At 55.1% G+C, this 16,602-nt stretch overlaps 1 protein-coding gene across 1 annotated transcript in view; it reads left to right on the top strand.

Annotated features, from left to right (window-relative positions):
• The window catches only part of ATN1 (atrophin 1), a 29,014-nt gene that overhangs the window by 7,637 nt on the left and 4,775 nt on the right, over positions 1-16,602 (top strand). The window contains exons 2-5 of the mRNA XM_040593880.1: positions 12,213-12,406; positions 12,567-12,704; positions 13,063-13,176; positions 14,492-16,500. Of these exons, the coding sequence (XP_040449814.1) occupies positions 12,329-12,406; positions 12,567-12,704; positions 13,063-13,176; positions 14,492-16,500 (2,339 nt within the window). The 5' untranslated portion in view covers positions 12,213-12,328. The remainder of the gene's footprint in view (positions 1-12,212; positions 12,407-12,566; positions 12,705-13,062; positions 13,177-14,491; positions 16,501-16,602) is intronic.

Genomic DNA, 16,602 nt, shown 5'->3' with positions numbered 1-16,602 from the left:
TGGTTGCTAAAGACATCAAACAGCACCGAACCCAGCCCGGAGCCCTGGGGACACCCGTGTGCCCGGCGCCAGCGGGAGGTGACTCGATCCACCGGTGCCCCTGGGCCTGGCCGCCCAGCCAGCCCCTCACCCAGCGCAGAGCCCCCTGGCCCGGCCGGGGGCAGCCGGGGTCTCTGGGAGATGCTGCGGGAGATGGTGCCAAAGGCTTTGCTGAGGTCCAGGTAGACACCACCCGCGGCCTGTCCCCCATCCACTGAGCGGGTCACCTTGTCCTAGAAGATCGGGTTCACCAAGCAGGACCTGCTTTCCACAGAAGCGGGACCTGCCTTCCACAGCCCCGTGCTGGCTGGGCCCACTCCCCAGCTGTCCTGCACACGCGTGTGATGGCACTTGGGAAGAGCTGCTCCATAACCTTCCCTGGCACCGAGGTTGGGCTGGCAGCCTGCGGTGCCCCACGTCCTCTTTCCAGCCCTTCTTGTAGAGGGGCATCACACTGGCAGACCCCTGCTCAGCTGGGACCCCCGTCAGCCAGGGCTGCTGAGCCGTGATGAGAGCAGCTCGGTGAGTGCTTCTGCCAGCCCCCTGTGTGCTGGGGGGGTCTCACCCATGGGGTCCCACCTGGTCCCGCAGCCTGGTGTGTGTCTGAGTGGTGCAGCAGGTCACCAGCCAGTTCCCCTTGGACTGTGGGAGCCGCATTCTGCTCCCTGTCCCTATCCTCCAGCCCAGGGGCCAGGTGCCACGGGAACAACTGGGCTTACTATTAACAACTGAGGCGAAGGTGGCATTAAGCACCTCAGCCTTCTCGTCACCCTTTGTCACCATGTTTCCCCCACATCCAATAAAGGATGGAGGCTGTCCTTAGCCCTCCCTTAGTTGCTAAGGTATTTATAGAAACATTTTTAATTGTCTTCTATGGCAGTAGCCAGATGAAGTTCTAGTGGGGGTTTGGCCCTCCTCATTTTCTCCCTGCATAACCTCACGACGTCCCTGTAGTCCCCCCGAGTGGCCTGCCCCTTCTGCCGGGGCTCATGCACCCCTATTTCCCCGCGTTCCAGCCAGAGCGCTCTGCTCAGCCAGGCCGGTGGCTCTCTCTGCCACACGTGGGGACAGCCAGCTCCTGCCCCTTGAAAATGTCCCTGAAGAATGCCCAGCCTTCCTTGGGCGCCTCTGCCCTGCAGGGCTGCCGCCCAGGCCCTTCGGGCACCATGCCACCTGCTTGCTTGTGCAAACAGTGAAGTCCGTGTAACTAATGATGATTTTCTTTTGCCCCGGTTATGCTCCAGGGACATCTGTTCCGGGGCTGCCCCATGTGGCCAGGAATCTTCATATCTCCATCTTCAAGTTGTTGGTGGCTTTTTTATACCCACTTGTTCTTATGCCAACCTCCTTTTTTAGCTTAAATACCCCTTCTGACCCCTTTGTGTTTAGTTTCTGGTGTTCTACAGACAGTAATCACATCACCTCAGCTTTTATTTTGTGAGGTTAAAAAAAGGTAAAGTCTTTATAGGTTCCGTACATAACAGAGAGACTCTTTGTGTCCCTCAGCGTTCTGGAAACAGCTTTCTGCACCTTTTCCAATCTACTTTGATCTTTCCTGATGTTGGGAAACTGAAGCATTACGTGGGCTGCCAGAGGATGTCTGACAAGTGCAATGGTCAGGGGCGTTAATGCCTTTTCTGGTTGCTTGATGATACCTTGCCTGATGTGTTGGAAGTAGCGATGTGCCCATAGCTGTCCTGTGATGAGTGAATGCCGCTCCTCAGTGCTCCCTGCTGATGAGCAGAATCTTACAGCTGACATGCTTGTCACTGGGCACTTTGTACTATTGAACTTGTTAAAAACGTGCCAGTGACCCTCCTAGGTCCATCTAGTCCAGAGTCCGTGGCTGCAGCAGCAGTTGCTACCAGATCCCTGGGAAGGAGGGTGAATGAAGGCAAGCTCTCATGCTCTTCCTCTGATACTTCTACAGCTTCCAGCTGTTTCCAGCAGAGGGTCTGCCAGAGCTGGATGTGGTTTCTGTCTATTCAGAAAGTGGCAGTTATTCTCTCTTGCATCAAACTCTCCAGTCTTGGGTCAAATGCATGTGGGCTTCTAGCACCCATAGTGTCCTTTGGTTAGAAATTCTGCAGCGACCCGCTTCAAGAACTCTGTCTTCTTGTTGGTTTGGAACTTGTTTCTTTGTCGTGTTATTTGATGGTGCTCAGTTCTTATACTGGAAAAGACAGTGAAAAATGGTTTCCTACCCAACGTCTACTTTTCATATATGGTTTTACAGTCCTTGATCACATCCTCACTTAATAACCTTGTCTCTGGACAGAGATGTCCAACCCACTCAGCCATGCCTCTTCATTTCCCTGTCTAGTTCCTGTGGAGGGAGAGAACTGCATACGTGTTTCAAGATGTGGGAAAGCCATGGGTTTGGGCAAGGGCATAATGGCATTCTCTGTTTTGTTTCAGTGCCTTTCTCAGAATTTCTAGCACATGGTTCACTTTGTTGATGGCTGCTGAATGCCAAGGTGACATTTTCATAGATCTGCCTCTTGTATCCCAAGGGCATCACTCTTGAGTGGCACCAGTCAGCTCAGAGTCCATCATTTTATACGTGGAGATGGAGTTGGGTTTTTTTCTCTGTGTGCATTGCTCTGTATTTAGATGGAAGTTCATGTGCCATTTAACCACCCAGTCACTCCTCTTGGAAAGTCCTTCTACAGTTCTCCTCAGTTAGTTCCTCATTATTACCCTCATTAATTTACTTCTGTCAGCCACATTGTCTTCCCTTTTTCTATAGCCATCCTGATTTTGCTTCTTTAGTGGTTTATTCCCTTAAGTTCTCTCTTAAATTGTGATCATCTGCAATACTGACAGTGTCTCCTACTTAATGCCCTTGGGAGGCAGGACGTGGATCCTGCGGTGACCCAGCAGGCTTTCTCCCCCCTGGAGCCATGCTTTCAGCGCTTTGTCGTTCAGATCCCTTTGCAGAGTTTGATCCTTCTAGCTGCTGAGTGTCCCTCTGGTTCTTTTCTCCACTCTGACCAGTCTGCAGGACAGAGGGCTCTGCTCAGAGCTGCATCCTTGCCCCGGCCTGCCTCTGCCAGCTTCAGAATGATACACGTCCTGGTGGAAAGGGGTGGCTGTGCTTGCTGTTGGCTGCTCTGTGGCTGAGGGGAGCGACAGGTGATGCAGCCACTCTGACTTTGCATCCATCTTCTGGTTTCCTGTGTTCTTGCCCACGACCTGCAGCTGCAGAGTTGCCAGCAATCTCGCCCAGTAAAGACTTGCACCAGAAGTCTGGAACCGTGATGGGCTTACAGGTGGATAACTTGCCATCCACAGCAATGAGGAGCCACTGTTCGTGGAGTCACAGTTGCAAGTTGTAACGAGGAAATGAGAAGCAGTCGTGGGTGTTTCCGCACTGGAGTGGGTGTCCTAGGTCAGCTGGAGAAGCTTAGTTCTTGGAGATGTCCGGGACTCGCCTGGAGAAGCCCCTGAGCAACCCCATCTAGAGCATGAGGTCTGCTGTGCCAGGAGCTTGGAGGAGAGCCCTGCAGGCATCCCATGCCGGCGTCTCCCTTTGAGTCTCTGGGCAGCCAGCCTGGGCTGCCTCGGAGTAGTTTGCTTTGCATCCCTTAGCCAGGGAGCTCTGTGTGAGCACGTGGTGGACCGTTAACCCCTAGCAGCTCCCCAGGTGAGGCGTGCTCAGGCATTGCCAGTACAGAACCAGAACGTGACATAGCCAGCGTGGAGAGTGCGGCATGTCCTTGCTCCGCATCACACGGCCGGGGCTTCATCCCACTGCCGGAGGGGAAAGCCCGGTGTGGTGTGATCCGCTGCCAGCCTGCGTCCCCATGAGATCTGGAGGCTCTCCTCCGGGGAGGCGCTGTGATTCTTCTGAGATTTTAAAGTAGATCTGTTACTTACAGTCATTTTAGTGTGCCCTCAGGAATCGTTTTATGATTAACGTAACCTTCTTTAGTACATCTAACCTTCATTTAGTGAATCAAACTTTATTTTCAGTCGCTTCTGCAAAAATTAATATCTTCTATGCTGTAAATTAAGCTATTGTTAAATGCATGAATGTTTTTATTATTTAGTACCTCACTTTAGCTCTAATTGTTTTTATTTCACTCTGCTCGTCAGAAAATATTTTTTCTCAAACACGTTTTTTATTGAATGGAGGTTCCAGAATTACAGCTTTCACACTCAAAGTAACGTTCGTACTCCTCATGGTTGTGCAGAATTAAGAAAAGAAAACATTAATATAAACTTAATAAAACATAAACTGGCTTTATCTCCTAAGACTGCCAGCGCTCTTCAGGTTTATTTTTAGTACTCTTACTTGGCACCCCTTCCTGAAATGTGAGCATTTTAGTTTTTATTTATTGTTATTGTACTGGGGGGAAGGAGCACTGAGGTAGCATGGTAAGTCAGTTTGTCAACAAGTACCGTTGACAGGTAAATCAACAAGTACATACAAGAAAAGGATTAAAGCTGTTGTCTCAGGTCGGGTCACTTTTTCTCGTGGGAGATATTTTAGGCATAGATCATAGAATTTTGTTTGGTTGGAAGGGACCTTTAACGATCACCTAGTCCAACCCCCCTGCCATGAGCAGGGACATCTTTCATTAGATCAGATTGCTCAAAGCCCCATCCAGCCTGACCTTGAACTTCACTGATGGGGCATCCCCAGTTTCTCTGGGCATCCTGCTCCAGTGTTTTGCCACTCATAGAATTTTTTTTTCCTTATGTCCAATCTAAACTTACCATCTTTCCTTTTAAAACTGTTGCTCCTTGTCCTGTCACTGCGGGTCCTGGTAAAAAGTGTCTCTGTCTCTCCATATTTCTGAGAAGCACCTTTAAGCACTGAGAGGCTGCAGTGAGGTTCTCCCGGAGCCTTCTCCGGGCTGAACACCCCCAGCGCTCAGCCTGTCTGCACAGCAGAGGACTCCAGCCCCCTGAGCATCCTCGTGGCCTCCTCTGGACCCGCTCCGATGGGTCCTTATACTGGGTGCCCCGAGCTGGAGGCAGCGCTGCAGGGGGCCTCACCCGAGCGGGGCAGATGGCAGAGCCCCCTCCCTCGCCCCGCTGGCCACGCTGCTGGGGATGCAGCCCAGGGCTCGGGGGGCTTTCTGGGCTGCGAATGCACATGGGCAGCTCATGTCCGTTCTTTCATCCACCAGTGCTCCCAAGTCCTTCTCGGCAGGGCTGCTCTCTGTCCATCCCCCCTCCAGTCTGCACTGGTCCTGCGGATTGCCCCAGCCCAGGTGCAGGACCTTGCACTTGGCCTTGTTGAACTGCATGGGGTTCACATGAGGCCACTCCTCAAGCCCTTCACGGTCCCCCTGGGCAGCATCCCTCCCCTCCAGCACACCAGCTGCACCACTGGGCTTGGTGTCATCCGCAAACGTGCTGAGGGTGCGCTCCATCCCACGCTCTGTGTCATTGGAGAAGACATTAAATAGTATTGGTGCCAGTACGGACCCTTGAGGGACACCACTCGTTACTGGTTTCCACTTGGACATTGAGCTGTTGACTGTAACTCTTTGGACAAGACCATCCATCCATGCCTTATCCATCAAACCTGTATCTCTCCGATTTAGTGGTGAGAATGTTGTGGGGGACTGTATCAAAGGCCCAAGAGAAGTCCAGGTAGATGATGTCCGTAGCTCTTCCCTTGTCCACCGATGCAGTTACTCTGTCATAGGAGACCGCTAGGTTTGTCAGGCACGACTTCCCTTGGTGGAGCCATGTTGGCTGTCTCTGATCACCTCCGTATCCTCCATATGTTCTGACGTGCCTTCCAGGAGGATCTGCTCTGTGAGCTTACTGGGCCCACAGACTGGTGAGGCTGACCGGTTGGTGGTTCCCTATTACCCTGTTCAGAAGTGGGTGCAGTATTCCCCTTCCTCCAGTCGCTGGAGACTGCCTGACTGCCGTGACTTTTAAAATATGATGGAGAGCGGTTTGGCAGCTGCATCAGCCGGTTCCCTCAGGAGCCCGGGTCCCGCGGGCTTGTCTGTGTTCAGCTCCAACCTGATCTGTTGTGCTGATGGGATCGTGAATCTGCTTTTCACTTACACACACAGGTAGATCTAAAGCAAGAGAGTTCATTCAGCTTGTATATTAAAGTCTCTGTAGTTTGCCCTTCAGTACAGAATGGAGTTTCTGAAAGTGCATACATTTGCATTTATCGATTATTTTAAAACATTTCATAGCGACCCATTTTATGCGATATTTTGAAGATAGAGGAATCCAATGAAATTCCAGTACCTTGCCAACATAGAATCAATTTTTTAATAGAAAATGACAAAAATTGACAACTGTCGCTGGTTTTATACTGAACTATTTTTATACTGAATTTATATTTTGATTTCTGCACAGTAATAGACATTTTCACTTGTTGCAGGCATTTCTGTCTTAGGTTTGCCGTGTAACATGGGGCTGCCAAGGCTCCCTAGCGGGGCAGGTCTCAGCCCTTCCTGGCCATGTCCAGCGGCTGCTGGTGGTGGGATGCTGGTGGGATACTCCTGTCGCACACACAGCATGGGGGGTGCTCCGATGGCAGGGTGCATGTGTGCAGTGGTGCAGGCAGCCAGGGAAAGCTTCAGCTAACGCTGCCTTCAGCCCGGGCTCGTGAGTATTTCAGTCCCCTGAAATCCTCCAGCTCCACTTGAGTATTGCAGGGAGGATGTAGTTAAGCTCCATCCACTTGGTCAGCAAGAGTTTTGACTGGAGTGTGATTATTTGACCAGGTTTGTAGCCTTATTCCTTGATTAATCCCCCTTCTAGCCCAAGTTCACAGCCCCTGCATCCACCTGATCTTGTAATTATTTTGCAGGAGACAGGAAAATGCCTGTGTTTCAAAACTACCTTTTGGTTGGTGTCTTGTAAATATATTTCTTTGTAACAAAATTTACTGAGTAAAAAATTCTGCAAGTGATGGGACTATTCACACCCATGATGATACTGGCCACAAGCGTCCGGGCACTGCCATCTTGGTGTTCAACCATTTTGCCATCCTAATCCCTTTGCTCACACAATCATTTTCACTCTTACAGTAATGTCACGCTACATGTAGATACCATAAGAGTGTGAGATGCCACCTGAACCCTGACACGTTCATTCACTGCTAACACTGCACACAGTGCTCTTCTCCCTCCTTCCCTCCCTTTCTCCACCAGATGATGGTACGATGCCAGGGTTCAAGCATGAAGTCAGATAATTAGCCATTGGGAAATGTTGAGCTTCGGATAGTCTAATTGCAGGATTTTGGATGAAACCTTATGTTTCCAAGATGCTATACAGTTGTTAAACCTGATTACATTTCTGGGAATTTTCCCTTCATTTTATAAAATGAAAGAGGTGGAGACAGGAATTAAAAGTGCCTGGGACCATCATTCACTGGACAGTTTGTGTGTGTGCATATATATACATATATCTATATATATCTATCTATGTGCCAGCTTCTGACCTGCCACCCCCGGTGCATGTTCCCTGGCTGTGCTGCTTGGGTGGGCACTCCCTTCTGAGCAACCTTTACCTGTCCAGGGGGACCCATCAGTTGTCATCTCATTTTACGTTCAGGACGCTTCCCAGCATCTACGACGTGTTAGAAAGCAGCTGTGTTCATTTTGCTGCCCGGGTTCCTCCCTCCAGTCCTAACCCATCCCTTTGCAGAAGGGGGAAGAGAAAAACCAGGATGGGAACACAGAGCTAATGAATTGCAGAGAAGCAGACTCCATTTAATTCTCACATCTTCTGAGTCCCTGCCTTTGCATGCCAAATGCCTTTGATTTCACAAAGGATTTTGGATGCAGTCCTTACATTTCAAAAAATGACTTGAGGAATAGTCACTGTGTACTTTCAACAGTTCCCAACTGAAGCAAACGAGAGGTTTGAACTTCAGAGCATCTATACTTAGACTAAAGGAGGAACTTCACTGCTTCCTTACTTCAAACTTATTTTCCATGGGCTTAGCATCTAGTGGAAGACAGTGCTGGCTGTGTCGGTAGGAACTGCACGGGCCCAGCACTGGTGCACAGCACCGTCTGTCCATTTGGGATGGTGTTCCTTGGTACGGTCTTTGGCCTGTGCCAGCGCGTGCTCTCCCAGATGATGCCCAAGTGTGGTTTGGGAGCTGGTGTAGCAGCTTGCCGATGGCCAGTGGCCAGGCTAGATGCGTCCGTCCCCCTTAGGGGAGGGTGGGGGAATTCTGCCATCCAGATGCAAGCTGTGTGATGCCAGTCACCCCTGGGACCAGAGGACAGGCACTGTCCCTTTTTGTTTAAAAGCAGAGATGCTGTCACATTGCCCCTTCTTGCAGCATCTGTGGGCCTGATGGGCAGCAGAGCTTTTAATTAATTTCTTCTTTGAGACTGAGAGGCAGCCGTGCACCTCTCTGCCTTTGCCCTCGGTGCCTCCCTCTGGTGCGTGTCCCACCAGGCAGTGCCCAAGCAGAGCCTTGGTGGGGAGAGGGGCTCCGTCCATGCTGTTCCCTCCACCCCAGATCATGGTGGGGTAGCTCAGGGTGGGCTCCTGTGTCCCCTCCTGCCTGCTGCACCTCCCCTCCTGCTGGGACCAGGCTGGAATCCACCTGAGCTTATGGGACATTACAGTTCGAGAAGATCAAGGGTAGAAGGTAATAAAACCAAGCAGATGTTTTATTTTTCCCCTGAGAGAGGAGTGGTACAAAAGAAGGGGAAGGGACCACGGTAACTGCTGAGAACTGAGTGCCAGCAGCTAATCTCAGTGAGGACTGGGTCAGGCCTTAAACGTCTGCTAGCTGAAGAAATGCTGCTGAGGTAATGGTGGCGTTGGCTCTTGGGTGGTGTGGGTGCTGGGAGCCTCCAGCTCCCTCCTCTTGCACTAGCCCGGGGAGGCTGGCTGGACCCTGTGACCTTCCCAGGGAGCCCGGGGCCCCGGCCTTGCCAGCCTGTCCTGCTGTGCCACTGAGCATCAGCTGAAGTGACAGAGCCCTTCAGCCCGCTGCTGGGCTCGGAGGCACTTCCCAGGCTTGCCCGTCACTGGGAGCCGCCTCACTGCTGCTGGGACGTAGCTGCGCGCGCAGCCCCGGCAGGCACGAGCCTCGTGTGGCCCGTTTGCCGTTCGCAGCCCGGCCCGGCCACCAGACGCCATCCCAGGCGGCTCTGCCCTGCTCCTGTTTCCCTCTGCCTCTCTTGCCATCTAGGAAGGTTTATTTTCTCAACCCCCAGTCTAACGTGTACATGCTCTACTGAGCCCGGGGCAAACATTCACTGGACTTCCTGGGAGACCACGGGCGCGTACTGAAGTAGGTAAAATGTGAGTGAGTCTCATCTGCCATGGACCTGGTTCCGCGTTTGTTACCCGTGAAGAGTAACCCTGCGCTGCAGCCTGGGAAGGAGGGAGCGTACCTGCATCCTTTGGTAGAAGGGGGCTGGAGCCCCTGATTTCTTGGCTGCCTGTGCAGGACGACACTTCTCTGGGAAAGGAGAATGACCTGGGGGCTGGGGAGGAGGAGGAGGAGGAGCGGGATCCATTTTGGATCCCACGTGGGGATGCCTGTTGAGTGTGCGCTGGTCGCAGGAGACTGCACCAGGGCTTACGCGAGAACATGGAGGGGTTTGGGCAGTAAGCCAAGCCAAGCTGGGCTGTATGAAACGCAAACAGAAAACAGCAATTTGCAGTGCCTCGTAACTCTGTCAAACCTGGAAAGGGCTTCACAGGGCCAGGAGAAGGTTATCCCTTCGGCCGCAGCCCTGCCAAATGGCTCATTTCCTTTCCAAAACCACAGAGCCCTAAGAACTCTTCCGAGACATTTATTTACAGGGATCTTTGGTGATGGGAAGGGTTAGGTGTAACTTTGTTAATTGTCAAGGCTCATGCTGCAAGCTTTTATTTCATGGATGTTAAAATTAGAAGGTGGTGTTGTGATCCTCTCACCTGGCCTGTGCTGTAATGGCTGCTGTATTGTGCCTAATAATGTGTGTGCATCAACTCTTGTTACATATTTTAGAAAAGTTTTCACTCTCTAAGTGTAGAAACTTCTGCCCCGGTGGTTAATTACATCTACTGAAACATACCCGCTTGCTGCTGGCTTTGTTTGGTACCACATACTCAGTGGCCGGCGTAAGTACCAAGTCAGTATCTCTTAAAAAAGGGAAGTTTCAGTGTGAGCTTGCCTGCCTCTTACTTCTCTGACTTACTTCTTTGGGTAGGAGACTAAAAAATCGTCATTACAGGGTTGCTGGGAAGCTGAAGCGAGACCTGTGCGTTGAGTGATGTCAGGTTCTGTGGTGTGGGAGGTGTGGGTGCATCCCCGCTGCGCGGCAGAGCAGCAGCAGGCTGGGGCTGCACTGTGCTGCTGCGCGCTCAGGGCTGAGCTGTTGCTTGCGCACGGCGCGTGCTGAGCGCGGGTTGCGTTACGATCGCCTTACTCCCCACGCTTGCTCCATGCGAGCAATGTTAATTCTAGATACTTATCTGGAATAGCATCGGTGTAACTGGCTGAATGAGCAACCGAAGGCCAAAGTATGACAGAAATGTGAGGCTGTACAACGTGTCAGCTGGTAGGGATTAGGAGAGTGCTCTGCCTCTGTTAGGTCAGTTATAAACCATCGTAAGCTACTTCTCCATTAAAGAAGAGATCTCAGTTAATGAATTGCTGTGTGTGGGAATTAATGCTGGACGAGTCCCCTGTGGCTTTCATAATGAGGGTCAAATAAAATATTAATGAAATTAAAACAAACAAATCCCCTGTTCTTCCCAAGTACCTTCTGGGTGGGTTTCTTTAAGCGTTGGTCAGGGGAGATGCGGGGACTCAGAACAGAGGCCAGTGTCCTTCCTTGCTTGTCACAGGCAGGGAGACGGAGGCGGAGGGAGGCAGCGAGCCGGGGCAGTGTGGTCCAGCAGCAGGGCTGCATGGGGGGCAAGAGTTCTCCTCTCTGGTGCCTTTGCTCTGATCCCTGGTTTCAGCTGCCTTGTGCACCCAGGCTGCTCCTGCACTGTCCAGCTAGAAGCTGATATTTGCAGGTCTGGGGTGCCCTTTAGGAGTCCCAGATCTGAAGTTGTCTTATTCACAAAACGCAGTGCTTCCAGCTCAGAGAATATAACCTAGGAGATGTGGCTCTTTTCTCCTGATGCCTCAGCCACGGGGCACATTTTTGTGTCTTGCAGGTTGTCCGTGCCGGAGGCCCGAGTACAGGAGCTCGGGTGGCAGGTTGGGGTAGAGCAGTTGCTTTTTGGTTATGTCTGTGCAGTGCAAAAAATCTTAAGCTGGATGGAGCCAAGGAAACGAGTTTCAGGAGCAGCATCCCTGAATCGCTTCAGTCCAGTTCCCAGGCTAACGCAATCATGGTGCTTTCGTACTCCAACCCAGGCACTCAGTGGCATAACAGGGTGCTAAGTGTCTTAGCGGTGCGTTTGGACACGGCACAAAGCTGTAAATGTATTCACAGCGTTTGGGATGTACTCTGCATCTCTGGGCAGGACTGCGGAACGCCGGGAACGGTCCTGCCTGCGGAGAGGAGGGAGACCTGGGCAGGCACTCCAAGTTAAAGGGAGCTGATTCTGTTTGCATCGTCCAAAATCAAAGCTAAATGCGTTTTCTTGCACCTGTTTGTGTACCTGGGGCATGGAACAGCCTAAGCAAGGCTTGTCATATTTTCTGCCTGACATGCTGGTGTGTGGGTGCTTGTGCTCTGGGTGGGCAGGGCTGTGTACCCCCCCTTCAGCAAGGGCCACTGGGGGCTCGTTACGCAGAGCCAACTAACGACCGCACGTGGCCAGTTATGGGCAGTGTAACCTGCAGCACTAAGTGCCAAGAGGAACTTAGGCAGTCAGAAAAATTGTCACCAGAAACATTTTAAAGTCCTGTCCTGTTATTTTTTCCTCTCTCTCTGAAGATGGAATAAACAAGGAAATGAAAATAATGAAATGATTTCAGAGAACAGCCAGTGTTCTGATGGCCGTTCCCCCTGCTGCCTCCCGAGGAGTATGGCTGGGCGCTGGCTGCCTCGTGCTGTGTGGGTATCGCTCCTGGGAAATCAGCTGCGCCAGCAGCCAGAACTTTTCCCCCACTGATGGGAAAGTTCATCGCATTCTTGGTAGAGATCCTTGCGTCTGTAAATAATAAGCAAACAAGAATAATTCTGTCATATTTCTACAGCAAGCCACAAAAGGATGTCCTGCAGTCCACTGAGCCTTTCTCCCCTCTCCTCTGCTTGCCTGCCTTGCAGGATTCACCGGGACCTTGTTGCGTGGCTGGTGTAAGCCCCAGTTCCAGCAGAACTGCTCTGGCCTGTCTCCATCTCCCCAGGAACAGCCGAAGGGGGGTGCGGAGTGATAAAAATTTATGTTTTCATCAAACCGGGCCAAGGAGAATGGGGGTCCCACACCCAAAAGAATGAAGACACGACAGAACAAGGACTCAGTACGTGAGATGGGAGAGGGGGGTGGGACAGCAGCACCAGGCTGGAGCTGTGGGCTGGGACAGGGGCTCGCAGCGCACGTGAGTTCGGCACAGCAGAGTGCCGGGGCTCTGGACTCGGGGGGGATGCAAAGCAGGACTGATCCAGTGGCCTCTTTCTTAGATGTCAATGCGGAGCGGACGGAAGAAAGAGACTCCAGGGCCCCGAGAGGAGCTCCGGTCGCGGGGTCGAGCTTCTCCTGGGGGCGTCAGCACCTCCAGCAGTGATGGCAAGGCTGAGAAATCCCGGCAAGCAACAAAGGTAGTATAAGCTAATGCGCGAGTGGGGGGTGCCCAAGGACTGCCCAGGCTGGGTAGGATCCCTTTGGAGATTTCAGGGACACAGACCAGAAGGGGTCCACCAAGGAGCCCGTGCTGGGTTAGCTCTCCAGAGCGGGCGGGATCTTTCCTCTCTTCCTCAGCATCTTGCACTGCCCGCCGTCCCCCAGCGGCTGGCCTTCAGCCTCACCAGCCCTTTTCAGTGCTAATTTCTGACATATCCTGGCTCGGTGCTGGTCTGCTGAGGTCTTCAACACACACGCTGTGGTGGCTGTGCAGGCCTGTCAGGGTGGGAAGTTTGTCCGTGGCCCCCCACCTCCCGGCTCTCCTCTCCCTTGCAGAAAGGCCGGGTGGAGGAATCCTGCACCCCCAAGGGCAGCAAGCAGGGCCGAACAGAAGAGATCTCAGAGAGTGAAGGGGAGGACACGAATGCTCCCAAAAAAACCAAAACCGAGGTGAGTTTTCCCTGCTGTGGTGGCTGGCATGTCCCTGGTCCAGGGCGGAGGAGTCTCCCGTGCTCTGTGCCGCTCGTGCCCACCCAGCCTGAGGTCCCTGCCGCTCGGGAGCCCTGGCATCTCGGGCTTTGCACTGCGGCTCTCCCAACCCAGTGGCACCTGCCTGGCTACAAGAGCACCGGCGGGACTGAGCAGGCGGAGGCTCTCCGTCTCTTTTGCCCTCTGCAGGGGACCGCCACATTCTTGGGGCTGGGCACGTGCCCTGCCTTCCCGGCGCAGCGGCCAGAGCCAAGCTGGGTGCATGGGCACCCGCTGGGTTGTGCTCAGCCTCTCCTGCTCCCCCAGAGCAGCACCAAGAGGAGGTGTGTGAGTCCTGCCAGGTTCTAGGTGACAGTCGTGCAAAAGCGACTCGTGTGTGTTGTGCCAGCTTGTGCTGGCAGGGCTTTGCCGAAGTGCCGACGGCACTGGGCTGGATCGGTGGGTTGGGTGCTCGGAGCAAGACTCAGCTCTTGGGCTTCACAGTTCCCCGTTACCTGCTGAGGGAACAGCCCCTGGAGGCGTGTGCTCGGGGGGCTGTTTGCTGCCCTTAGGAGGTCACTGTAACTAAACCGCTGTGCTTGCACCGATGTCATCTCTCCACATGGACACTCTTTAGCTCAACAGTGGTCTTTTTTCAGCTTAGCCTCCCTGGTAAGCCCCGAGGCTCCAGAGTGGCGATTACTAGTTGTCTGTGCTAACTGCTTAATCACCGAGGCTTAATTACCTGAGGGGAGGGGAGGGGGGCAGGGGTTGGGGAGTGCAGGGGCGCTCAGGGAGGTGAGTGGGGTGGCAAGAATGGGCTGGAGGAGAGCGAGTCTCATCCAGGGAGAACCCTGCAGGAGCAAGAAGAGTGATTTTTGGGTCTGTGGGCTGTGCTGGAGCTCTGCACTGCGTGCTGCTCTGTGTCCCCTGCTGGTGTCATGCCCTGGGCAGTGGCCCATCGCAGTGGTGGTGGTGCTGGGACCATTAGCATCTATTCACTCAGCCTGGTCTGCAGCAGTTCCCTGCCCTCCCTTGCTACCTCTGTCTACAAGGTACTTATTGCTACGTCCTTCCTGAGCGTGGGATGCTCATGAAGGACCTGAGAGCACTGGAGGGCAGGGGCAGGAGGACTTGTTGGTTCTCCCTTGCCAGACAATGTCTCCTTCCCTCTGAGGGGTTTCCTAGTGCTGGGGCTGGCAGAGAAAGGTTGGAAAGCGAGTCCTCTGGGAACTTGAAATGCATCGTGCATGATCTGGGGAGCTGCATAACACCACTGTCCTCCTTCCTACTCCAGGAGTTGCCCTGTCCTCCATCCCCATCCGATGTTGACAGCCTTGATGGCCACAGCTTCAATGATGAGATGAGCAGTGACCCGCGGGACATTGACCAGGATAACAGGAGCACCTCGCCCAGCGTCTACAGCCCTGGCAGTGTGGAGAATGACTCTGATTCTTCCTCCGTGCTGTCCCAGGGGCCATCTCACTCGTACCACCACCCTCCGCTCTTCCCCCAGAGCCCGCCGGTAGCTCCTGCTCCTGACAGCCTGGCCCGTCCACCCGAGCCCAGCTTTGGGCTCCCCGGTGAGGTGCACCCCCAGGGACCCCCCCCTGGGAGCTACCATTCCCAGCTGGAGGGCCAGCCCTCCCGCATTTTCCAAGCTCAAGCCCCGCAGACACCCACCTCCTCCTCCTCTGCTGTTGCGGCCCCTCCTGCTCCCCCTTCCTCCTCTTCCTCCTCCTCTTCCTCCTCCTCCTCATCCCACGCTCCTCTTTACCCTACGGCCAACGTGGTCCAGGTCGGGGCCAAAATTGCTGGTGGAGTTGGGGGGCTCCCAGCATCAGGGGGTCGTGAGCAGACCCTCGGTGCCAAGCACAACCCACCCCCCACCACTCCCATCTCGCTGGCATCAGTAGTAGGGGGGCTTCCCCCTCAAAAGACGCCTCCAGCCAACCCTCCGGCCGCAGCCCCAGCCTCGGCCCCTTCCTTCCCCCATGTCTCTGCCAACCTGCCTCCTCCCCCGGCCCTGCGCCCGCTCAACAACGCGGTGGCCACCTCCAGCTCCCCAGGGATGGTGGGGCAGGCCCTGAGTGGCCACCTTCCCTCGCCCCATGGGATGGGGCAGGACAAGGCACCGGCCCTGGCCCCCTCCCGCTACCCCTACGCCCCACCGCCGCTGCCGCCCTCCAGCTCCTCTGCCCAGTACCCCCAGCCCTCCCCAGCACAGCCCCTGCCCAGTTACAGTGCCTCCTACGGCCATTCCTTCCCACCGCCCAGCGGGCTCTCGGTGTCCAGCCAGCCCCCCAAGTACACCCAGCCCTCCCTGCCCTCCCAGCCCGTCTGGAGCCAGGGACCCCCCCCCTACAGCCGCCCCCTGGGCAACACTGGCTCCCACCCCGCCGCCCCCTTCCCTGGCCAGCCGCCCCATCACCAGCAGCCACCCCAGCAGCACCACCATGGCCACGGGAGCGGCGGGGGGGTCTCCCCGGCAGCCGCAGCTCCCCCCCAGCCCCCCGGGGGTTACTCCCATGGCTTGGAGTCCAACAGCCATCACCCTTCCCATGCCACCTACAGCCTGCGCCTGTACCCTCCCCACAGCCAGGCTGCCTACAGCCAGGCTCCCTCGGCGGCCGCTGCCCCCTCCTCCTCTTCCTCCTCCTCTTCCTCGTCCTCCTCGTCCTCTTCCTCCTCTTCCTCGTCCTCCTCTGCTACCTCTTCCCAGGGGAGCTACCCTGGCATGTGCGCTCACCCCCCGGGGCAGAGCCCTGCCACCTACACCTTTCCCCCGCCGCCGCCCCCCTCCCCTGCACATGGGGCCGGACCCCCGGTCACCTCCGCTGCCACCACCCTCTCCACTGTCATTGCCACCATGGCCTCCCCCTCCACGGCCCCCTACAAGACGGTCTCACCCCCGGTACCCCCCTCAGCCGTGGCCCCTTACGGGAAGCGGGCGGCCTCCCCTGGCCCCACCTTCCAGCCCCCGGCCCCCTACAAGCCGGGCTCTCCCCCTGCTTCCTCAGCCCCCCCTTTCCGGGCAGCCACCCCTCCCAGCTACCGGGTGGCCTCCTCCCCCGTGGCGGGGGGCTACAAAGCCCCCTCGCCCGCCCCCTCTGCTCCACCACCCCTGCCGGGGAGCATGGCCACCCCGGCCCCCCCGCCACCCCCGCTGCCCCTCAGTGCCGCACAGATCAAGCAGGAGCCGTCAGAGGAGTACGAGCCCCCTGAGAGCCCTGTGCCACCTGCTCGCAGCCCCTCGCCGCCCCCCAAGGTGGTGGATGTGCCAAGCCACGCCAGCCAGTCAGCCAGGTGAGGTGGGGGGGGGGGGGCTCTGGGGGCGTCCCCAGGCTTGTTGGGGGACATATGGGGCAGGGAAGGGGAGGTCACCCCAAGTATGGGGTGCAGCTGTGC

This window comes from Falco naumanni, chromosome 5, assembly GCF_017639655.2.
Source record: "Falco naumanni isolate bFalNau1 chromosome 5, bFalNau1.pat, whole genome shotgun sequence".
In the NCBI taxonomy this organism is placed as follows: Eukaryota; Metazoa; Chordata; class Aves; order Falconiformes; family Falconidae; genus Falco; species Falco naumanni.
This window is presented reverse-complemented; position numbering and strand designations above follow the sequence as displayed.